The sequence below is a fragment of the Phocoena phocoena genome, chromosome 3 (genome assembly GCF_963924675.1).
Source record: "Phocoena phocoena chromosome 3, mPhoPho1.1, whole genome shotgun sequence".
In the NCBI taxonomy this organism is placed as follows: domain Eukaryota; kingdom Metazoa; phylum Chordata; class Mammalia; order Artiodactyla; family Phocoenidae; genus Phocoena; species Phocoena phocoena.
In genome coordinates this window covers 165536046-165559586 of record NC_089221.1, presented here as the reverse complement: position 1 = coordinate 165559586, position 23541 = coordinate 165536046, and the positions used below count along the sequence as shown (strand labels likewise).

The 23541-nt window shown below is 54.8% G+C and overlaps 2 protein-coding genes across 5 annotated transcripts; both read right to left on the bottom strand.

The window, feature by feature from the left end:
• Window positions 1-1912: 1912 nt before the first annotated feature.
• Window positions 1913-14750, bottom strand: RGL3 (ral guanine nucleotide dissociation stimulator like 3). 2 transcript variants are annotated; one of them, XM_065874123.1, is made up of 19 exons: window positions 14718-14750; window positions 14123-14236; window positions 13288-13511; window positions 13060-13113; window positions 12727-12941; window positions 8340-8482; window positions 8014-8229; window positions 7198-7301; window positions 7013-7097; window positions 6371-6415; window positions 6178-6264; window positions 5942-5974; window positions 5721-5842; window positions 4914-5009; window positions 4745-4813; window positions 4560-4674; window positions 3798-3950; window positions 3595-3709; window positions 1913-2031 (listed from the first exon to the last, which is right to left on the bottom strand). In XM_065874123.1, exons 1-19 carry the CDS (start codon window positions 14748-14750, stop codon window positions 1913-1915), a joined length of 2142 nt encoding a protein of 713 aa, XP_065730195.1. The 2 variants fall into 2 exon arrangements, with proteins under 2 accessions (XP_065730195.1, XP_065730196.1); XM_065874124.1 differs by having other exon boundaries at window positions 4560-4656.
• Window positions 14751-15302: 552 nt separating this feature from the next.
• On the bottom strand, window positions 15303-23520 carry ODAD3 (outer dynein arm docking complex subunit 3). 3 transcript variants are annotated; one of them, XM_065874710.1, is made up of 13 exons: window positions 23122-23520; window positions 22017-22138; window positions 21829-21906; window positions 19955-20125; window positions 19766-19867; window positions 19542-19667; window positions 19178-19300; window positions 18510-18662; window positions 17444-17604; window positions 17148-17361; window positions 16373-16528; window positions 15827-15911; window positions 15303-15663 (listed from the first exon to the last, which is right to left on the bottom strand). In XM_065874710.1, the coding sequence occupies exons 1-13, from the start codon at window positions 23360-23362 to the stop codon at window positions 15545-15547; spliced, it is 1851 nt and encodes a 616-aa protein (XP_065730782.1). In that variant the 5' UTR covers window positions 23363-23520; the 3' UTR covers window positions 15303-15544. The 3 variants fall into 3 exon arrangements, with proteins under 3 accessions (XP_065730782.1, XP_065730783.1, XP_065730784.1); XM_065874711.1 differs by having other exon boundaries at window positions 15545-15663; window positions 17205-17361; window positions 19955-20122; window positions 23122-23362; XM_065874712.1 differs by lacking the exons at window positions 19766-19867; window positions 21829-21906 and having other exon boundaries at window positions 15545-15663; window positions 17205-17361; window positions 19955-20122; window positions 23122-23362.
• Between the last annotated feature and the right edge of the window lie 21 nt (window positions 23521-23541).

The window sequence follows — 23541 nt, the reverse complement described above, 5'->3', positions numbered from 1 at the left end:
GTAATTTCTATTTACATGCCCTCCCAGACTCCATTCCTGTGATTTGAAATGTCTCTGCCAGCTGACAGAATGAGCACAGGACCCAGGCCCGGCCAATGAACATATCACATTCCCCTGAACACAGTGATTGGCTCAGGGGTGGTTACAAGACACGCTGGTCCAGTCAGCACCTGCTCTGGGACTTTTGCTGGAGCTGATGGGATGAAGGGATTTTCCTTGCATGGGAAGGTGGAGCTGGTGGGATGTAAGCCTGGCACTGCCCCAACGAGGGTGAGGCTGCCTTGGAGTGGGGCAGTAGTCATTTAAATGTTCTTTTGGCTACTGTAATAGAGACCCAAATCATAACGTGATGGCTTAAATAAGATAGGCATTTAGTTCTCTCTTTTGTAACAATCCAAGTAGCAGCAAAACAATATGGCTGCTCCCTGGTCTCAGAGGGCCACACTCCTTCCAGTTTTATGGCTCAGTTATTCAGAGGGTATGAACCACCTACTCCAAGATGATCTACTCCACGTCTTCATTCTAACCACCAGGAGGCGGAAAAGGGAGAAGGAGAGGACACAACCCTTCTCTTCAAGGACAGAGCCTGGAATTTACCCATATTCTTTCCCTTTACATCTCATTGGTTAAGACTTTGTCATATGACCACATTTTGCTGCAAGGGAGACTGGAAATGTGGTTTTTACTCTGGGTAGCCAGCTAAAAACCAGTGTTTCCCTTACCATAGAAGAAGGTGAATGGATTTAGGGAGACAATGGACAGTCTCATTCTCAGAGCAAATCAGAGGCAAGAGATTTTGTTACAAAGTCCTGGTGACATCTTTTGAGTCCCTGGATCCAACTGTGCCTGAAGCTGGACCCATGGAACTTTACAATTACACGGGCATTCATTTCCTTTTTTTGCACATACCTGTTTGATTTGGGTTTTTGACCACTCGAAACAGAAAGAACCCTGATTAATACAGTTAGATATAAAGCCCCTAGTTGATATCTGGCAGAGTGGGAGTTCATGAGTCAGTATCATTCTTGTTGTCGCTGTTGTTGTTATGATTATGTTGTGGGTGGCCCTACAGCTCACTTCGTCTGTGCCTTCTCTACCTGTTTCTTCATCCTACCCCAGTACCGCTAGCTCACCCCTCTCATCCTCACAGCCCTTAATGACTCACGGGTGATGATGTTATTTGTCTCTGATTCCAGTGAAATTTCTTCTTCACTCTCCCATATACATGGCAGAAAAGAATCATACCACCCCAACAATGTTGAGGGAGGGAGTCCTGAACCCTCTGTTTGTGACAGAGACCCCCCTGGATTCAAGTCACGCCTCACCCTGTGGAGCACAGGCTCCGGACGCGCAGGCTCAGTGGCCATGGCTCACGGGCCCAGCCGCTCCGCGGCATGTGGGATCCTCCCGGACCGGGGCACGAACCCGTGTCCCCTGCATCGGCAGGCGGACTCTCAACCACTGCGCCACCAGGGAAGCCCTCAATTCTTATCTTGATGAAAAGTGAACATGAAGCACAGGCGCAGAACAAACAAGACTCCTGCTTTCATAACTTTGATCACTATTTTCATCCACTTCTATTGCTTCAGATATGTCTCCAGCAGTTACAAGATTTCTCTGGGAGAGGGTCTGTCCCCTGACACCGCACCCCTTTCTATGTTTATGGGATGAAGCTCTCCACCAGCCACCCATGGGCTGATGTCTTTGGAATAGGGGTGTGGTGCCAAAAGGGTCAGAGGGATGAGGTCCAATAAAGTTTGGGGAGGGGGAGTTTACAGGGTATGGAGGACAATGGCCTCTACTGGGGAATGAGAGATTTCCAGAGAAGAGCTCCCTCCCTGCCCCCTGGTGAGAGAAGCCAGGCCCCTTGCTGCCCGTGGGGCCCATGTCCTGGAGGAGGGGGAGAACCATCTCAGGCTGGGGAGACTGAGGTTGTACGCCGGGCCCCCTCCTTCCGCCGCAGCACGAAGTCTCCGGGGGCGGCTGGGCTCATTGCGTAGAAGACATTGGCATTGTCAGGAATCAGGAGCTCTGACAAGGGGTGGAGATGACGGTGAGAGGCCCACACAACCTCATACTTCCCTCACAGAGGACCTAGGTAACCTTCCATCATTCACCTTGGAGCCTGAACAACCCTGGGTCCCTTCACCTAGTGCTAAACCAACCTCATTCTCCTCTCTCTGTGAACCTAGACCACTTCCCACTCAAAGCCTGCACAACCTCATGTCTCCCCCCACCTCCAACCCCGTGAACCTGGGCTACCTCCTGCTATTTCCCCCCGGAGTCTAGACAACCTGCACTACAGGCTTGAACAAAGTCAGGCCACCCAGCCCAATCAACTTCCTGCCCATCCCACCCTTCCCCCACAGCCAGCTCCCAGCCAAGTTCATGCTGCTCTCACCATGAACTTGGACAGCTTCTGACTTCCCACTTCCAGCCTGTACAAACCTCACACTTGACACGCGAACAACCTCATGTATCCTTCCTAACGTCCAGCCAACCTCACATCATGCCCTTTAATGTGTCGCTTTCTCTCTGGTTTTTTTTTTGGCCACACTGTGGGGCTTGTGGGATCTTAGTTCCCCGACCAGGGACGGAACCCGTGCCCCCCTGCAGTGGAAGCACAGAGCCCTAACCACTGGACTGCCAGGGAATTCCTTAGCATGTCAATCTCTTGCCTCTCTCTCTTTTTTCTTCCTACATTTTTTTCTCCATTTAAAAAACTTTTTAACTGAAGTATAGTTGATTTACAATATTGTGTTAATTTCTTCTGTACCGCAAAGTGACTCAGTTATACAGAATTCTTTTTCATATTCTTTTCGATTATGGTTTGTCACAGGATACTGAATATAGTTCCCTGTTGCCTCTCCCTCTTTTTTTTTTTTTTTTTTTTTTTTTTGCGGTACGCGGGCCTCTCTCTGTTGTGGCCTCTCCCATTGTGGAGCACAGGCTCCGGACGCACAGGCCCAGCGGCCACGGCTCACAGGCCTAGCCGCTCCGCGGCATGTGGGATCTCCCCGGACCGGGGCACAAACCCGTGTCCCCTGCCTTGGCAGGCGGACTCTCAACCACTGCGCCACCAGGGAAGCCGCTGCCTCTCCTTCTTGAAAACTGGACAACCTCCTACTCACATGTACACTGAACGACCTCATGTTTCCCTACCCTGAATTTCAGTACCATGTGGCCCTCGCCTATGCCAAATTCAGAGTCCCCATGCTGAGCTTGGACAAACTCATTTCCCCTCAGATCCAAGCCCAGACCCTGCTTCAGTCTTGTGCTCCACCAGGTTGAGCCTGAATAACCTCATGGTTCTACAAATTTAAGCCCGGATGACCTTCTACATTCCCTCTCCACTGGACCCTGGACAATCTCATTTCCCCATAAATCCTAGGAAGTCACCTTTGGTGCCCGCTTCCCTCACACTGAGACAGGACAACCTCATGACCCCATCTAACGAAGGTACCAATGTTTTTCTGCCCTTACCCCAACCCTGCTTCATCTCACCCCTACTCTGTGCCAGAACCATCCCGGTCAGTCTGCCGCCCCCCTCCTGAAGCTGCCCCCCAGCTCTGGCTCCAAGCTGTCTCTGCTCACCCCTGTCCCCAGGAAGGGCTTGGAAGAGCTGATAGTCCTGGGCCCAGGGCTGAGCCACATTGTGCTTTTCCAAGGCTCGCTGCACCACGCTGGGGGCCTTGTCCTGACTAGTGAGCTGGGAAGAGAGTGCAAGAGGTGAGGGATGACAGCCCAAGCCCCAAGGGCAGGGCTGCCACCAGCATGTCCCAGGCACAGCCCCTCACCAGGATGCTCCGATACAGATTTCCATGGTCATTGTCGATGCTGACTCGGACGACGCAGGCCTCTGAGCCCTGTTGCCCGGGGAGGGAGATGTGAGGGCCACTCAAGGGCAAGGCCAGGGTCCAGGGGCCTGGTAGGTCTGGGCTCAGTGGCAGCTGTAGGCAGTGGGGTGGGGACTGAGCGGTGAGAGCACGAGGCCCCTCCCTCATTGTACGCAACACGTCTTCCTGCACACCCCAAGCCTGGGACATGCAATTAGGGTACACACACAAGCCCATATCTATGCAATCCCATCACTTACAGACTTTCACGCCCTGTTACATGAATTCACACACGACTCATGTTCACACACAAGAAACCCTGTGTAACCAGAGAGCGGCGACTGCACCCATTTGCTCACAATTGTTGGATACGCACAAGCCCATGTCCATGAAAAACCCTGCACATGGTCCTGTGGATATTCATGCCCGCATTTCCCCTCCAGGTATGCAAGTTCCTAGGAAAATGCATATCTGTGCAAAAGTGGGTGATTGCACCCCAGAGTACCTTGTGTCTAAGTGGAAGCTCTGGTCCACATCTGAGCATAACTGATGGACAGTCCCTCAAACGGGGCCATGAAAATGCATGTGGCTTCCTGGACATATCCCTAGAGTGTTCAGCCAACTGTGTGCATAGTCTCCTGTGTACATACCTAGCCCCCAAATCCTGTACACACACACAGCCCTGGGTGCCCGCAGTCCCACATGTACACATAGTCCTGGTACCTTGGTGCTGGGGCCCTGGGGCCCTGGAGAGGCCGGAGGACTGCTGGGAGGAGGGTCCCTCGTTCTAGGACTGGATGGGGGGGACGCTGGGGACAGACTGGGGGAGACACAGAGTCTGAAGTGGGGTGGCTGCCCTGATCTCTGATCCTGTCCTCTCCAGCCCCTTTACCAAATGGGATGCTGACCTGGAGGTGGAGGATGAGGGATCCCTGGGACTCCCACCAGGGGATGAGCCTCTCTCTCGGGACAGCTTCCTGAAAATAGAGACAGGGGATGAGGCTGAGGCCAGACTCAGTCCCAGGAGCGGATGCCATCTCTGCCCACGTCACTCCCCACATACTCCCTGAGACTCACGCGCTGAGGCGCTTGGTGAGGCTGATTCGCCGCCGGACGCGTGGGGAGCTGGGGCAGGAGGCGGCCGGTGGCTCAATGACCCGGGAGATGCGGTAGCTGAGGGGTCAAGATGCAGATGCGATGGGGGGGTTGGGAAATGAGTTAGAATCGGTCGGGAGCTGGGTTTTGGGTGTGTGTGTGTGTGTGGGAACAGCCAGGGGGTGGGCACCCAACGTTGGGGTCAGGGCCATTACAGCTGTGGGGTCTTATCAGGGATGAGATGAGATGGCTTGGTTGGCAGGTCACACAGGGGTTTACAGCGTGGGACTGAGGAGTCAAATTGGGTCGGGGATAGAGTTCAAGGTCAGATAATCACTGAGGTCAATTGTTAGGATCATGGATTCAGTAGAATGAAAAGAAACCATTGGGACAGTTGAGTTGGATGCTCTGACATAAGAGTCAGTTGCTCAGAATTGGGGGTCAATGATTGGGCTCAGAGAGTCAGATGGGGGTTATGAATGGGGTCATGGGTCAGATAGGGCCAGAGGTGGGGGGAAAGAAAAGATGAGATGGTTGAATGGAATGGCCAGCTGCATGTTAAAGGTTGAAGTCAGAAAGTCAGATGGGTCAAAGTTTGGGGTCAGAGGTCAACTGGGGCCCTCGACTGGGCCGCAGACAATGCAAGGTGACAGGCTGGGTGGGGGGGTGTCAGGGCTCAGGAGGGGGGTCTTAGGAGGAGCTGGAGAGGTGCATGGGGGAGGTGGATCCAGTGTGTGATCCAGGGTCAGCGAGTGGGAGGTTGGTCAGGCCAGGCCACATGTTGGTCACCTCTGCTCCTCGCTGAGCTGGCGCTGGGTGCGCAGGGCAGCCAGGATGGGCAGGTGGGAGCTCAGGCAGTAGCTCTGACAGCACCTCTGCAGCTGCTGGATGTGGGCCAGGATCTCCCACTCCTGAGGGGGTGACCTCTGAGACCCCGTCCATGCTCAACCCCCATCCTGGACCGCCCCCCCCCCCCCCCCCCCGGCATGCCCACCCCAGTGCCCACTTACCTTCCTCCTCTTTTCAAAGTTGATGAGATCCCCCTGGGGGCAAATTTTGTCTGAACTGGAACCTCCAGGGTCAAGGATCAAGGGTCAAGGTCAGGGGTTGGGATGTCAGGAGCCCTACCGCACTAAGGGGGCTGGGGTCAGGAGCACAAGGCAGGGTCACGGGTGTGAGGTCAGGAGGCCCTCTGTACTGAGGGTGAGTGAGGCTGGGGTCAGGAGTCAAGGGTCAGGGCTCAGACCTCCAGCATGTCCGGCAGGGCTGTATCCAGCATAACCAGGTCCGTGAGAAAGGTGCCAAGGTAGGGGATGGGGCCTGGGGGCAGTTTCTGTGGCCCCCAGAGCTCCAGTCACTCTCAGCCATCACCGACCCCACCAGGCTCCACCCCCCACCCAGGATCCTGCTTGTTCCTCATCCCAAACCACATCACTCACTGAGGGCAGGCTTCCTGGGGGGGCATTCTCCTCGGTAGCCTCCTCCTGGGGGAAGGGGAAGAACTGAGCAGTCCTGGGCTCTCTTTGTCCCCTCCCTCGGGGAAGATGCCTCCATCACAAGCAGTTGTAAAGGCCATACCCAAGGGAAAGTGAACAGGGAGGGGGAGAGAACAGATAAGCAGAGGGGGCAGGGCTCACTGGGGATGATGGGAGGTGGGGCTTGTGGGTACCTTGGCCCCCAAGTCTGGCCTTCACACAGGTGAAAATCCTTGTACCTGGAGATCCCCCAGAAATGCCCTGAACCTTGTTGGCACAATTTTTTTTTCCAGTTTTTCTTATCAAAGTCAAGTCCTTAGCAGAATTTTTTTTTTTCACTCTTTGCTCTGACTCTGGCCTTCAGTGACCTTTTCCCTGTAACTTCTGGTATTTGTTGAATGAATAAATAAGGCAGCCACCAAGTGTGAGCTATAATGAGGGCAGCAGAGGGAGTAAAAACGCAGGGCTGCCCACAGACAAGAGGAAGGTCATTCTCGAGGCATAGGGAAAGGACACTGAATGTTATGACAATGACAAGCAATGCCTTGCCGGGCCCCTGGTCCCCTTCCTGGGCCTGGGATCTGAGGGGTCCTCACCCATCTGTACCTGGGAGAGAATCTCTCTGCTGCTGAGGTGATTGTTCTCATCGGAAAAAATCTGCGAAAGTTTCCTGAAAGTGGATAACGGTTCCCTGGGGGTACAGGAGAGGGGTCAGGGGTGGCCGCGGGGAGAGTCAGAGCTGGCATGAGGTGGGCAAGGAGTCCCGCGCCAGCACCCCGCCCCTTGCTCACCGGCTCAGGGCACCCCAGCTGCGCTTGAGCCGGTAGATGGGGTTAGACTGCAGGGCGGACAGGATGGCGCGCAGGGAGGAGAAGTTCCGCAGTTCCCGGCAGCGCTGGGGAGCGGGGTGGGGGATCGCTGGTCACACCCCCAAGCCTGAACTCCAAGTATGATCCACCTTTGATCCCGTGACTTGTGACCCCAGGTTAGATCCTTACAGCTCGCCCCATATCTGACGAGCTACCCAGATTCAGCCTCCTCCCCCAGGGGCCCCCTCCCCCTCTCCAACCTGCAGTCCCAGCCCCTCCCCCGGCTGCCCCTCCATTCCCTTCCTCTGACCTTGGCTCCCCGTGTCCCCACTCCTTACTTCTCCCTGGGCCCCAGACGGACCCGTAGCATCTCTCCTAGACCCAGACTCCTCCTCCCAGACCAAGTCTCACCCCAGGTGTCAACCTTCTTCCCCCTTCGCCTTGCCACGCCCCCACTCTCTTTCCTGGCCCCCATTTCTACTCTTCCTCTCTGCTCAGGCTCCTGCCCCGCTTCCATCCAGTCTCTTTCAGGACCTCTGCCTCCGTCTCTTGGCTTTGGTCTCTCCTCCAAGCCTATCCGCTCCCCAGTGCCCCCATCCCATCCTTATTCCTAGACCAGCCCTGCGTCCCTCCGCGGTCTCAGGCGCCAGTCCCGCCCAGCCACGTCCTAGGCTTTCTCTTAGGCAGCCCCAATCCTCCGAGTATCCCCAGACCCCAGTCCTCGGCCTTCCGCCCGCCCCCGACCTCTCTCTGGCCTCGGTGCCCCGTGCCCCCTTCCACCCACCCCCCGACAGGCACCTGCGCGATGCGGATCCACTTCTCCAGCCGCTGCGCCCTCTGCGGGGCGGCCAGGCCCGGCGACCCGAGCACCGAGCCCAGCACGCAGCCGGTCACCGTGTTGAACTGGGTCACAGTGGCGCGCACAGTGGAGGCGGTGCCTGTGGCCCCCGGCCGGTCCCGCTGCGACCACACGGAGCCCAGGCACTCGAAGGGCCGCACGCGCGAGAAGAGCTCCTGCGCGCGGGGGTTGGGGGTGGGTAGGATCTGTGCTCAGCTGGGCATCTTCCCCTTGCCCCTCCTCTACGCCCCGCCCCCTCCCGACCGCGCCCAGCAGGGATCCTCACCGCATCCATCAGGGTCAGCTGCTCGGCCACGTCGTCTACACTGAAGTCCAGGAGCTCAGGACCTTCCCGCACGAGTCCTTCCACCTCTTCCAAGCAGCCTACCGGGGAGTCTGGACGGGGTATCTGGGCAACCCCTGGATGTCCTGAGGGAGCATTAGAGGGGGTTAAAAATTCTGAAGTTTGAATCCAGGACTGGCTGCGTGACCTTGGGCATCTGTGATCCTCACTTTTCTCATCTGTGAAACAGAGATCTCCTTGAGTGTTTTTAAGAACCTCAGAGCAGCAGTAACTGTTCATTGAGCATCTTGGGTGGATTAACGGGGAAATTTATACACTAACCCTGCGAGGGAGGTACTATTATGCACCTTTTTTAAGGGCAAAACTGAGGCAGGAATTTGCTCTAACTCACATCTTCAATAAATGGCAGAGATCTGAAGCCAGGTGCTCAAAGTCTAGAATAGAAAATAGAGCCTTTTGACTTTGAACCTGTATTAGGATAGGATCCATCTGCCCTTTTCTGGTGGTTAGAGGTGGTATAACCTTGTGGTTAAGGAAAGGTTATCGTCTTAACGTCCCCAGTTCAAATCCAAACTGGTCCACCGGGGTGCTGTGCGAATTAAGCAAGACTTTAAACCTCTCTGTGCCTTGGTTTCTTCACTTGGATTTTTTTTTTAATCACATGAAATCACGCATACCAGACGGCTATAAAGTACTCAATAAATATGATTTTTCTGAGGTGACGTTCAATGGTGGCGCCCCCTAGGGGGACATTTTGGAAGTTGAAATCTTGCCACAAGAGGGGCTTGGCACTCATAGTGAAGAATTGTATCACCAGCCTCCAAATGTCCCTCCAAGAAATTTGTGTCCTTGAAAAACCTGTTTACAATACTTGGCACCTAGAACTCAACTATCTTGCTTATAAACACTAATTATTTTGGCTCTAGAAAGGCAAGGACTGTGAACTTTGTTTTGTATGGAAATGGCAAGTGTTGTTCACCATTTTGGAAGTTGATGTCACCAACATCTATGCTGCTGCATCTGCGTCGCCAGTGCATCCCCCTGCATTAGTTTCTGGCTGCCATATTCGCCATGATGCTATGGCAGGTGAAGGCACTGAACAACTTCATCATGTCTCCTGGTGAGGCATGCCCAGACATTGACATACCAACAAGTATAGTTGATTGTTGTGTAAATTGCTTTTGTCTTATTTCTCCTTCCTATTACAATTTCAGCATCATATTATTATTTTTAAATTATCTCTGTAAGTCTGTTTAATTATCTGCCTTTCATTTCGTATTAGGACAGGTAGCATTGCAAAATACTACTTTTAAAAAAGTTTTTTGGCTGTGCCATGCTGCATGCAGGATCTTAGGTCCTGGAACAGGAATCGAACCTGTGCCCCCTGCAGTGGGAGCACAGAGTCTTAACCACTGGGCCACCAGGGAAGTCCCGCAAAATATTAGTTTTTAAAAGTGAGCATAGGGGGAAAAATTACTCAGCCATAGAAAGGAACGAAATTGGGTCATTTGTAGAGATGTGGATGGACCTAGAGACTGTCACACAGAGTGAAGTAAATCAGAAAGAGAAAAAAATATATTGTATATTAACGCATATATGTGGAATCTAGAAAAATGGTACAGATGAACCTGTTTGCAAGGCAGAAATGGAGACACAGATGTAGAGAACACCACCAAGGAGGGAAAGTATGGACACCAAGGAGGGAAAGAGTGGGGTGGGATGAATTGGGATTGACATATATATACTAATATGTATAAAACAGACAACTAATAAGAACCTGCTGTATAAAAAATAAATAAAATAAAAATTTTTTAAAATCCCATAACTTGAGCACCAAAAAAAAAAAAAAAAGTGAGCATAGGGGGAAAAATTGCACGTAAATCTAATCAAACCTTTAGCTCTTACAGCAAATATGGTGAATAGAGGAACGTGTTTCATGTCACCATGAGAAAGCTAACAGGTAAATGGAGAAGGATGTGAGACATTCCTCGGGACAAATGACCCATTATTTTCTCCTAATGCCATTAATCAAAAGGCAAAGAGGAACAGTCATAGAAAAAGAGAGATCTAAGAAATGAACACTTGGGACTTCCCTGGTGGCATAGTGGTAAAGAATCCGCCTGCCAATGCAGGGCACACAGATTTCAGCCCTGGTCCAAGAAGATCTCACATGCCGCAGAGCAACTAAGCCCGTGCGCCACAACTACTGAGCCCGTGGGCCACAACTACTGAAGCCCGCACACCTTGAGTCCGTGCTCCGCAACAAGAGAAGCCACCGCAATGAGAAGCCCGAGCATCACAACGAAGAGTAGGCCCCGCTCGCCGCAATTAGAGAAAGCCCGCGCGCAGCAACGAAGACCCAACACAGCCAAAAGTAAATAAATAAAATATATAAATTTATTTTTTAAAAAAAGAACACTTTAAATGGATCTTTGGTTTTGGAAGAAACAACTATAAAGAAGACAACTTAGGAACAATAGGGGAATTTGAATATGAGTATTTTTTGATATTGAGTAATTATTGCTGATTTCGTTGGAAAAGATTGTGGGCATGAAGGTTATATATATATTTAAAGTCCTTGTCAATTACCGGTGAGAACCAAAGTATTTGTGTGTGAAGGGACGTAAGTCTGGGATTTGCCTTCAAATCATCCTGAAAAAAATATTTTTGGTCAAATTGATAATTGTTGAAGATGAGTGATGGGTGTTTCAGTGTTCTTTACATTACTTCTCTCTACTTTTCTATATGTCTGAAATTTTCCATGGTAAAAAGTAACCCCCAAACAAGGATACTAAGGTTCCCAGATCCTGGCATAAAGTCAGTGTTCGATAAATGTTCATTTTCTCCTCTCACCTCAAGAACTCATAGCTTAGGGCAGCACTTTCAATAGAATTTTCTGCAGTGGTGGAAATATTTTCTACCTGTGCTGCCCAATGTGGTTACTGAGCACTAGAAATGTGGCCATTGTGACCAAAGAACTGATTTTAATTTTTATTTAATGTTAATTAAGTTCAATTTTAATAGCCACATGGGGCTAGTGGCTACCCCACTGCCCTGTGCAGCTCTGATGACTTGGAATCAGCTGGTGAAATCTTGAAGGCAGAGGAAGAAAGATACTTGGTAACCAGGAGGGAAGATGAAGGGATAACATGTATATAAATAACTCTCACCAGGGGAGAGAAGTGGTTGCTACTTCGTAAAGCAGAGAGGAATGTGGCCAGTTTAAGGATTAAAAAATGGATTAGGGATATAAAGCTCTTGTGACAGGGATCAGATCAAACACAGATGGCTGAAAGATGATACTTTATAAGCTGGATGCAATTACTCAGTAGATAAATCCGTGTTGTAACTGACCCTGGGGATAGAGTTGGGGACAAGACCAATAGGTTCTATGCAGAAAAATAAGGCAGGTAATAGGACTCAGAGTGGGAGGCTGTATTTGTTGGGAGGGGATCTGAGAAGGCATGTCTGAGGAGATGACAACTGAAAAAAGACCTGCATGAAGTATGTGGATATTTCTCCTTCCCCCCAAAGCTCTCTACAACAGAGGTTGTAGATCTCTGCTGTAGAGAGCAACAAACGTGGCATGTGGGATCTTAGTTCTCTGACCAGGGATTGAACGCATGCTCCCGGCAATGGAAACGCAGAGTCTTAACCACTGGACCACCAGGCAAGTCCCAGCAGACTTTTCCATAAAAGGCTGGATAGTTTGCTGACACCCACTTCACTAGAAAACATCAGTATGATTTATTGTATCGATTTCATTATAAGTGGTAGATTCTAATAAGTGAGAATCTGTGATAACAACAGTAATAAAAATAATACTATTTGCCAAGCCCTCATTAGTTGTTTATTTACTTGTCCACTAATTGTCTTCCCCAGGGAACAGGGAGCTCCTGTCCACTGTTACGTGCCCAGAGCCAGTGGCTAAATATCTGTTGAATGAATGAAGAAGCCAATGAGGTAAGTACTGTCATTGCCCCCATTTTGCAGATAAGGAAACTGAGGCTCAGAGAGGTGATTTATCCAAGGTCGCACAGTCAGCAAATGGCAGAACTAGGATTTGAACCCAGGTCTCTGTAGCTCCTAAGGCAAGTAGTAATAGATGATTTGTAGCCAAAAACACAGGGTATCCTGACCCAATGATGGACTATCTTTGTAGTTGGGATGTGTCGTGTGGGGGAGGTGATAGACAAATGCCAGTACTTTAAACAAAGGGCTATTATCCCCATTTTACAGGTGGAGAAACTGAAGCTCAGACAGGGTTAAGAACCTTGCCCAAGATCTGTAGCTCCTCCGTGAGGGGAGAAGACCCCTGGGGGAGGGAGAATGCCTGTTCCGGACACTATCGGTTCCCCAACCCGCTCACCTGCCCATGTCTGGGACCGCTCCTCTTCTTCCTGCTGTGGCTCAGCATTCTTCAGGAAATCTCCCAGCAGCTTTTCTGCCTCCCGGGCCTCAGCCCCTGATGGGGCTGCCCAGCCCAGAAAGGTGCAAACACTGCCTAGGTCCGAGTGGGCAGGGGGATCCCAGAAATCCTGAGGGTAGTCCCGCAGCCAGGAGCCCAGCACTGACACCACAGCCCTGGCCAGAGGGGTGGGGCCTCAGAGGCCAGCCCAGAGCTCTGGACCGCTGGAGCCCCTACACTTCAGATCCTTTTGACCTCTATGCCCCCCTGCCCACACCCGACGGGAGGACAAACCTCAGGTTGTTGTTGAAGGTCAGATCTCTTCCCTCTGTCTTCTTGATCTCCACCCTGGAAAGACATCCCCCCATCCGCCATCAGGTGAGGAAGAGGGCGGCTGGAGGGGACTCAGGAGGAAGATTCTGGGGTTGGAGGGGGGGGTCCTGGTTCTAAACCGGAGGGAGCAGAGGAGTATCCGGGTGAAGGTCTGGGGTGGGAACATGAGAGTCCCCCGTTGGTACTGACCCCGGCGGCAGGGGCGGCGGCGGCGGTGGCAGGAGAAGGTCCAGCACGCGGGCAGTGGGCACAAAGGCCCGGTGGGTGGCCAGGAAGGCAGGCACGAAGCCTGGGTCCTGCTCACGGTCTCCAGACACCAACTCCCGCACCAGCCGCTCCAGCCGCGCTGCCCTCAGCGTCCGCACCTTGCTGGTGCGGTAATGGAGGAAGGTGTCGGCACCGGGGCTAGGGGCCTGCGGGGCAGGGTGACCGCAGTGAGACACAGAAGAGTGGGCCCCAGCATCCCATTCCAATCGTGTCTTTGGGAAGCACCGATCTTGCATCTGATCCTGTCCATTCTTCTAAATCCTGCCCCCTGAGTTCATAATTCTTCCCCATTGCACAATCGACCCCCGAAACCCGCCTGGAACCTCCTCATCCGCCCAGGCCCCGCCCTGCCCTCTGCCCCATTTACAAGTCACCCCTACCTCACCCCCACCTCTGCCCCCAGGCTGCTCCCAGCTCTCCTGCCGCGCTTCACTGGCCCGTTCCCAGGCTCTCCGCCCCACCTTGCTCTCGCCTGGTCTCTTCTAAAGACCACTCCTTCAGCTCCGCCCCACTAAACCTGGCTTACCTAGGCCCTGCCGTCCAGTTCCGTCCCCAAGTCCTGCAAGTCACCTCGGCCTCACCTGGCCCCGCCTCCTCATCTACCCCACTCACCTGGCCGCCCCCGGGCCCCACTCCATCCTTACCTGGTCGCCTCTAAGCCCCGCCCCTCCTTCGGGCCCCAGTTCCTCCCCTCCACTCAGCCCCTCCCTCACCTGGTCACCTTCCGCTCGGCCCCAGCCTCCTACCCGTTCCTCACCTGGGTGCCCCGAGGCCCTGCTCCCGGACTCAAGCGCTGACTGCGCTGCCGCCGCAGGGAGACACTGTACACCGCGCCGTCCTCGGTCTCCTCGCCCCAGTCCTGCAGCGGCGCCTGGATGCGGAGGCGAGCTCAGGACGCCGCAGGGGGAAGGCTCCTGGGACCACGGACCCGCCTCTTCCGCGGACTCAAGCCTGATCCCTCCAGTTTTATCCCCCTTTGCCGGCCAGAGTCAGTGAGACTCGGGGCAGGGGTCCAGGCTCGGGAAGTCCCCTCGGCGCCGCGGGTACCCTCCTACCTAGCCCTTGGGAGGATCGGGTGGCATTTGGGGACGTCCCAGGGTCCAGTCTTAGCGAGTCTGTCTCTAGTCCCTCCCGCAGATGCGTTCAGAGACACTCCCGCCACCAACCATCCCTAAAAGGAGCCAGCCACTTCACTGGGTCAGGGGCCGGGAGGCCAGAGGTAGGGACTCCCAGGCTGTTCCGAAGGGTCCGATTTGAGGGGAGAGAGGATCCAAGGAGCGGTCGGGGACCTGGAGTTTCTGGACTTGAGGGTCGCCAGGGATGTGGGGTCCTGGGACCCCAGGTCCCCTTACCAGGGCGAGCTCCTTGCTCGTCGTCCGCTCCATGGTCCGCTCCCGTCCCGCTCTGCCGCGCGGCTGAGTGAGGCGGAAGGGCCGGTCGGGGAGCAGTGGCCGGGAGTCGGGCTGGCGGGGCGGGGCGGCCGGGCAGCGCGGGGGCGGGGCGGGGTGGACCCACTGCTCGCGGTTGCCCCTGCCAGACCCCAGCGCCCAGCCCAGGGCCCTGGGGAAGAGGTCCGAGCTCTCCGGATAAATGTGTATCAATCTGAGCCCAGGAAAAAGGACGCCTCTCTCTCTCTCTCCCAGGGGAGGGCTCTTTTTTGTGTCCCCAGGTGTGGAGGAGCTAATGTGTACAGCTAAGTGGGGTACAGGTCTGCGTCCTCAGAAGGAGAGTCCGCTTGCTCAGACGGGGAGGGCTGGTCTGCCCCAGGTGTGGACTTATTTCTCATTTCTCTGGAGGGGCGGAGGGAGCTCAACCTGTGTCCCTAGCTTACGGGAGTCATCACTCCCCAGGTCGGAGGGAGCTGAATCTGTGGCCCTGGTTTGAGGGGCAGCCATCTATGGGGTGGTGCAGGATCAAGGAGAGGCGAATACTCAGGGGGCTGGTGGTTGACCTTTAATGCGCGATTCCGAGGCCGGCGCGGACCAGCCTGGGGAGATTTACTGTGGGAACGTCCGGCAGCCCAGCCCCCTTCTCTACTCCGGGCATCGCCCGCCCGCTCCGCTCCCTCGTCCGGGCCGCGTTCAGCCCTTGAAGGGGCCCCGTGGGCCCGCCGCTGGGCCCAGAGGGGTTTGGGGGCTCCGCAGGGGCCCGCAAACGCCGGATGGGCGCGAGGGCGAGTCTAGGACCTCCGCGAACGACCGCGCCTCTTGCTGCGGGATTCGATTAATTTCTGGGAACGCATCTTGAGCTCCGCGCGGGTCACCACGTCGTTGTCTTCGTCCTCACTCTCCTCTTCGTCTGCAAAGGGCGATGAGGGGATCAAGTTCCCATTCCCGGCTCAAATGTTCCTTCCCAGCCTTTACCATCCCACCACCACCTTGGCCCTAGGTCCGGCCCCTGACCACCTCCCGATGCTCTGCTTGGGCCCCCGGCCCCGCCCCCTTTCCTTGCCCGTACTGACCGAAGAACCTGTCGTTGCGACCGGCAACAGGCAGGGCGATGCGGGTGTTGTACATCGGCAGCTTTCCCTCTAGGGTGGAGTAGAACTGGAGGAGGGGGGAGCGGGAAAGAAGAGTGTGAGTGGGCAGAGGCTGCAGCGAAGTCCGTTCTCCCTCCTCCCCAGCCCACTCTGAGACAACCTGATTCCATTCGGCACCTCTGCCCACTGCTGGAAAGTTTTCTTTAGTCGCTGCCGCGTCATTTGTTCTCAGCGGGCATCCTGATACCCCTCCCCCTCCCCCTCCCAGGCCCGCCCGTGGTCTCTAGGTCCCACCTCTTGTCCTCTCGAGGCCCCACCCTTGATCCCCCCAGCCTTGACCTCTGGCCCGCCAGGGCCCTCTGGGAACTCTCGTGGTGCATCCCTAGCTCCTTAAACCTCACGCCTTGTCCCTAAGGCCCATTCCCGGCCCATCGGCCTCCTCTCTGGTCTCCAGGGGGATGCCCCGACCTCCTGGTATTCCGCCCCAGCCCCTGCACCCTCAGTCTCACTGCCTGGCTGAAGGGGTACCTCGCGGTCGGCGATGTGGCGCAGCAACTCTGGCACATTGTGGTTCTGGAGTTGCGCCTGTAGCTTCAACAGTTTTTCCTCCACGAGGCCCAGTAGGTTGGGCAGATAGTCACCTGCCTCGGGATCCAGCTCCTTCCTGGCGAAGCGGCCGGCCTCCTGCGCCCGGGGGCGGAACCAGGTGAGTGGGAAGGGGGCGGGGCCTCTGGGGACAGGTTCCACCCAGGGGCGGGGCTTTTCCTCAGGGACCAGGCCTTTGAAGTTAGGGGCCACCAACCGGAGTGGTGCTATCCTCTGTGGGGTGGGGATTCTGTGGTCAAGGGCCACGCTTATAGGGCAATTGCCTCTGAATTCCAGAGACCCAAGCCAAGGGGGGCGGGGGGAGTCTTTTAGTGGGAGGGCAGGGATACTAACTGGAAAGAGGCCATTGCCGGATGACCTTAAGAAATGGGATTCTGCTGCGGGCAGGGTGGGGCTTCTCTTATCTGTGGTCGCTCCAGGATTGGAGCGGGGTCTCTGAAGTTTTGTGTGTGTGTGTGTGTGTGTGTGTGTGTGTGTGTGTGTGTGTCTAAGTGGGACTTTCCCATGGGGGCGGGACTTGAAATGGGACAGGGTCTCTAAAGTCCTGGGCCTCTTAAGGAGTAAGGGGGGTGCCCCCTGAGACGTGAGGTGGAGACTCAGGAGTGGGTTGAGGTTTCCCCTGTGTCTAGGCCTCTCATGTCCTGGACAGGGCCTGCGGTGGGTTCTCTTGAGTGGGCTACGGGGCAGAACCCCACACCTGCGTGCTGGCACCGCCTCTCACGTCTTGCGGGGATTCCTCGTGGGCGGGGCCTGCCACTAGGATGTGGTTCAGTTTGCCAGCCAGGTGTTCCAGGCCCTCTTTGGTCATTTGCATTGCCCGCATGGCAAGCTGCAGCCGATCCTGTGTGTCAGCGCGCCACTGCTCCTCCGCCTTGATGCGCCCCTGCAACTCGGCTTGCAGCTTCTGCTCGCTGCGGGGAGCAGGGAGGCCACCGCTGGAGCTCCACCGACCCCGCAGGCCCCACTCTCGCCCTCGGGCACCCGGGACCTCACCTCACCAGCGTGGTCTCCCCTGAGTACTTGAGGTCTTCGAGCTCCCGCTGCAGCCGCTGCTTCTCTTGCTTCAGCCTCAACAGCGTCTGCTCGTTCTGGCTTTTGAGTGTCTCCAACCGCGTGAAGGTGTCGCCCTGTGCCAGGAACCGCTGCACCACCGCCTGGGGGCCGCCCAGCCCGAGTCAGAGCCAGGGCTGGGGCAGGCAGGGGTGCACTCCTCCTTCTTTCCCCCGGGCACGCAGGACAAGTGGCTGAGCTGATGGCTTCTGCATAATGGTGTTTAGACACTCTGTGAGTCCGGCCCAGGGCTGCCTCGAGGGTGTGCAGCCCCGAAGAAATGATTTTTGCGGGCCCTTCCTTGTCTATATAGGGAAATTGAATCAGCCAAAATCGGATTGCGGGGCAGTGATAGCAGTGAGCACGGCTGCTTTCCAAACTCAACATGCCAGCAACGTTCTGGCAGTGAATCTTGCCCACTCCCATGAGGAAATATGGCTGGGAAAGGCGCCTGGCCACAGTGCTCCAGATGACCCCACATGTCCAAGTCCTGGAACTCCTAGGAGGCTACCCCATAGGAGTAGTGGGTTGGCGAGCGCCGTAAGTGGAGAAACCCAACAGGGATCCAGGGGAATTAGTGTTCGCCAGCTGGGGACATAAATAAAGCCTTAGGAAATTTCAAGGAAGACGCTGCCACGCGTGGGCCCCAGAGCAGGGGCCCAGCTTCTCTGGGGCTGAGGCTGGCACTGGGCATTTTACTGCGCCCAGACCCTGCTACAGGTGCTGGAGGCACAGCAGAGAGAAAACACTCATAGTTCTCCTAGAGCTGATACGTCAAAGACGTCAGCACCAGTGTAAGCCGGAACATTAGAGGATGATGGCCAGTGTAGATAACTCGTGTGGGTTTTGCTGAGAGAGGTAGCGGATTAATGAGGCAGTAGCTGGAGGAAGAAGGGGTGTCTTTTGTGTGCTGAAGAATTGACCCGGCAAAAAGGGGAGGCTGGGTGTGTTGGCTTCCCAGGCTCAGCTCGGGCGTCTGGGAGCTGGGAGGGCCGAGGGCGGCACTCACGTGCGTTTCCGCCACGCCGGTGGCGTCCTTGACCTTGCCGAAGAGCACCTCCATCTGGTACATGTTCCAGCGCCGCCGCAGCTCCTCCTCTTTGGAGTGCATGCTGTCCTGGAGCCTGTCGTTGGACTGCAGCAGCACCTGCTCGCGCTGGGTCTGCTGGTGGGTTGAGGTCGGGGCCGGGGTCAGCTCGCAGACAAGGGCTTAGGGCAGAGGCCGCGGGGGTTGGGGAAGTATCCGCACTGGGGTAAGGGAGGGGGTGGGGCCCAGGCGTGGGTAAGGGCACCCAGGCAGGGGTCAGGAGTGCTTGGCAGGGCCTTGGTCGAGAAAGGGAGGCCTCAGAAGCAGCGCAGAGGGACGGGGTCCAGGGGGCGGGGCCTGTCGGGTAAGGGGCGGGTTAGAGGCAGGATCAAATTTCCGACACAGGCAAGTCTTGTGGGGAAGGATGAGGATAGACCTGAGAGTAAGGGGAGGGCTGGAGGGCGGGGTCAGGGATGTGAGAGGAGCCCCGGCATCTAGTGGAGATGGGGGCGGAGTCAGGAGAAATGTCAGAACTGCCGAAGGGTCTAGGGCCTGGGCCAACATAGTGGCGCGGCCCTGGACCCAGCAGGGCCGCATCTAAGCAGGAGCAGGCTGGGGTCATCACAGCCCCGTACTCCTGGTGCGCCCACCTCGCGCTCCATGCGTTCGTTCTGCAGTTTCCTCTCCTCCGCGCGCTTCTTGCACTCTGTTAGGTAGCGTTCGCGTTTTTTGCGCTCTCGGAACACTGTCTCTTCCAGATGCTGCAGCTGGTTCTAGAGGGCAGGAAAGGGGGACAGCAGGACCTGCTGGCACCTATCTGGGCTCTGGGCCAGAGCCGCAGGCCCAACTCTAGACAGCTGGGTCAGGCTGTGGGGTCCTGGGAGAGAGATGGGACGGGTTCCGGGACAGCTGAGGTTCAGATGCTGGGGCCAGAACAGAAGACCACGGCGGCATCGGGGGTCGGGGGACGGGACCCCCACCCCCCACCCCGCCCAGGACATGACGGGCTGGCACCTTGGCGATGTCCCTTGCATTAAGCGCCTCCTGATTCACTAGGTTCAGTTCCTCCAGCTCGTGTTTTGTTCTCACCACCTCAGCCTCCATGAAGTCCAGCCGGTTCTCCAAGCGAAGGCTCTCCTCCTGGGGCGTGAGGGATGAGGCAGGCCTGTGACCGCTGTCCCTAACAAGGCTGGCTCTCCCACTTGCCGCCTCCCACCCCCAGTCGCCCTGGTCCCTACCTGTAGATAGGCCTTGAGCTGCAGGTACACATTGGTGATGTGTTCGGCCTCCTCCACCTTCATCTGGGCCTTCTCCAGGCGGTTCTCCAGGTTCCGCGTGGTCTAGAGAGAAGCAAGGCCGGGCTGGGTCCCTTCCCCCCTCAATTCCTCCCCCAGGATCAAGGCCTCTGCAGACCTCACCAGCCCCACCTTGGCCACCTCTGTGTTGCTATCTTTCGCCTCTGCCATCTCCAGCTCACGCAGACCGTGCTGCAGCTGGAGCTCCTCCAGCCACTTCTGCCGCAGCCCCAGCTGGTACCGAAGAGCATTCAGCTGCTTCACCTTCTCACTCAGCCGGTGGTCCAGGTGCTCCAGGGCCTGCTGAGGGGGGGCAGCAAGGGCAGAGGCCTGAACCCCCCACCTAGGCCTTCCTTCCTTCTCCCATATCTTTTTTTTTTTAATTTTATTTATTTTTTGGCCGTGTTGGGTCTTCGTTGCGGTGCGCGGCCTTCTCATTGTGGTGGCTTCTCTTGCTATGGAGCACGGGCTCTAGGCGCACAGGCTTCAGTAGTTGCAGCACGTGGGCTCAGTAGTTGTGGCTCACGGGCTCTAGAGAGTAGGCTCAGTAGTTGTGGCACACGGGCTTAGTTGCTCCGTGGCATGTGCGATCTTCCTGGAGTAGGGATCGAACCTGTGTCCCCTGCATTGGCAGGCGGATTCTTAACCACTGTGCCACCAGGGAAGTCCCCCTTCTCCTATATCTTGGTTCTCATCTCCCCTGACTCTTAGTAGCGTCTGACCTGGTTGATCCCCCTCCTCCTGCAGATTCTCTTTTTTTGTGGCTTCCAGGACCCCCACTTCTTGGTTTTCCACCCAGCTCCCTGGCTGCCCCTTCTCCATCTCCTTTGCCTTTGAAGAGGTTCTTCTCTCATCTGACCAACCTTACCCCCTTGGTGATCCTATCCAGTCTCAGGGTTTCAAAAGTCACAATACACTGAAGACACCCCAATTTAGCCTCCCCCCTGAACTGCAGGCTCGTATATCCATATCTACACTGCCTTCCAGATGTTTCCACAGGCAGCTGAAAACCATCGTGTCTAAAACTATGTCCTTGATCTTTCCCCAAACCTGCCCTTCTCGAATCTTCCCCATCTCAGCTCATGGCAGTTCCACCCTTCCAGGTGCTCAAGTCCCAAACCTTGATGTCATCCTCACCTTCTCTTTTTCTCTCCCACCGCATCCAGTTTGTTAGCAATTCTCTGTTCTACTTCAAAGGTTCCTCCATAGAGAGCTCTTTCTTCCTATTTCTACCCCTTTGTTCCTAGTGCAGCCAACACCATCTTTCACCCAGTTGACCTCCTCCTGGCTTCTATTCCTGCCTCCTCACAGCCCACCTTCCATTTCTCTGATTCTTAGTATAAAATCTGCACTCTTGCAGTGAAGGCTGCTACAAAGTTCTGCCCCTGCTGACCTCCCTGACCTCACCTCCTGCAGAGCCCCCCTCACTCACTACCATCCCGCCACACTTACCTCCTTTGTGTCTCCAACACTCTACTTTTGTTCCTACCCTAGGCACTTTGCACTTCCTATTCCATCTGCCTGGAATGCTTTTCCCCAGATCATTACCTGTCTGTCCCATTCTCAGCTCAAATATCACCTTCTTAGAGAAAGCAAAGACCCCCATCCTGCAGTCTAAAAGGCAAACCCCTGCCCCCATCCATCTCTAGTAAGTCAGTCTGTTTTATTTTATTTGTTTCTCTTGTCACCACTGGGAATTACTTTGTTTCTATATTTGTTGTTCTTGGTTTTTTTTTTGGGTGTGTGTGTGAGGGTCTGTTTTCTCCACCAAGATATGAGATTCTGGGGAGTGGGGACATGGTCTGTTTCTTTCACCTCACGGTGACCAACACCTAAAACCATGCCAGGCACATGGTAGGTGCGTGATAAAGGTTTAGAAATAAATGAGTGGCTCCAGGTGTGGAGAAGGGATTGGAGAGGCGAGATAGTGGGCAGGGAGGCCAGTTGGGTGGAGACCCAGGCTGGAAATGAAGGGAGATGGTCAGTGGAATGGGAGTGGGGCAAACCTGGCCTGTCCTGTTCTTCAGGTATGGCTTCTCTGATTTCCATTCCCGAATCACTGCCTGGATCACTTTCTCATCTCCCTGCAGAGAGAAGAGCCCAGTCACACTACTGATTCGGGCCACTTCTACTTGAGGTGGTGCTCTGCCCCTGGGGATGCTGCTCCCGCCCCCTGGCACCTCTTCAACCTCACCTGGAGCAGGTCTGTCAACTGTAATTGCAGCGCCCTGGTCTCCTCATGGAGCTGGTTGATGGTCTCCTGATTCTTTTTGATGTTCCACTGGCTGGTCTCATAAAAGGCCTTTCGGTCACCCTCTGGGGTCATGTGAGGTGGGTAGGCAGAAGCAGAGGATCATGGGAAGGGGGGACTTCCCAGAGGGAAGACCTTTTAGTAATTGTCAACCAAACATTGTAACAATATTTTACTTTGAGCATTTGTTATGTGTTGGATGCTGGACTAATAATTTTCTAGGTATCAAATAGCATGTGCCAATAGGTACATATCCATATACAAATTATACCCATTTTACACATGAGAAGACTCAGGCTTATTATATTGTTCTAAGTCACAAGCAGTTGGACTCCCCAGCCCATACCTTCAACCACTAGGCAAAATTACCTCCTAATAATAAAACAATAAAGGTTTATACCAGGATTTCCCAACCTTGGCACAACTGACATTTGGGATGGATAATTATTTGCTGTGGCGAGCTGTCCTGCGCGTTGTCAGATGTTGAACAGCATCCCTGGCCTCTACCCACTAGATGCCAGTAACCCCCCCGCCCCCCAAAGCAATGTGACAAACCAAAATGTCTCCAGACACTGCAAAATAGCCCTGTTCCATTGAGAACTACCGGTTCACACTTTATAGTGTTACTATGTGCTAGGCACTGCCCTAAGCGCCTTACACATTTCAACTACCTATGAGGTTGTACTGTTACTATCCCCATTTCATGGTTGGACAAACTGAGAGCAATTAGGTTACTCTTAGTCCCTGCAAGTCAAACAATTAGCATATGTAGAGCCAGGATTTGAACCCAGAAAATCCAGCTCTAGAAATCTATATTCTTTACCACTCCATGCATGATAGAAGAGTTGAAATTACATAAAAGTATGAAATGCAGTCCAGTCAGTTCTGAGCTCAGGAAAAGTTTTACAAGAGAGATGAGGAAAAACATGAACCAGTATGAGTTTTTGCCTTCAGAAACTGGCCACTGGATGAACGCCAGTGAAACGCTCCTGCCAGCTCAGAGGACTGTTGACTCTTGACCCTTCTGTGCCCTGTGGAGCCATCTTACCTAACAGTTGTATCTTCCTTTGTAACTCAGCCACCTGCGTGTGCACAGCGGACTTCCCCTCGCTGGCGTGGAAAGGTGCCGCCTTGGAATGGAGTGAGTGCCAGGCCTGCACTGACCCCTTGCCTCGAGGGTGGTAGGGCTTGATCTGAGCCTGACTGCCCTTGACTTTGGAAGGAGCTGAAATCTGGTTCTGAGAAGGCATGGCGTTGACGGAGGCCGCCCAACTCAGGGAAGACGTCATGATTGGGTTGAGGCCAAGGATCCCTGGTGGTTAGGGGATCCGCTAGGAATTGCCTCTGTCCGGGATCCGTCAGCTCCTGTTCCTCGGGCTCTGGGAATGCACTTGTCTACCGCTTGGCGGGGCCTCGCAGCATCTACGGTTGCTAGGTAACCTTCCCCGCCTCCCTCCAGCGCTCCCAA

Coding starts and splice junctions, on each gene's coding strand:
- RGL3 (XM_065874123.1), bottom strand. CDS start 14,750: ATGGAGCGGACGACGAGCAAGGAGCTCGCCCTG. Junction 12,942..13,059: donor ACCTTCAACAACAACCTGAG/GTTTGTCCTCCC, acceptor CCCTCTGGCCAG/GGCTGTGGTGTCAGTGCTGG. Junction 3,951..4,559: donor CCCAGGGCCCCAGCACCAAG/GTACCAGGACTA, acceptor CACTGCCTACAG/CTGCCACTGAGCCCAGACCT.
- ODAD3 (XM_065874710.1), bottom strand. CDS start 23,362: ATGACGTCTTCCCTGAGTTGGGCGGCCTCCGTCAACGCCATGCCTTCT. Junction 19,868..19,954: donor GCAACACAGAGGTGGCCAAG/GTGGGGCTGGTG, acceptor GCTTCTCTCTAG/ACCACGCGGAACCTGGAGAA. Junction 16,529..17,147: donor GAGGCGGTGCCAGCACGCAG/GTGTGGGGTTCT, acceptor CCCCGGGCGCAG/GAGGCCGGCCGCTTCGCCAG.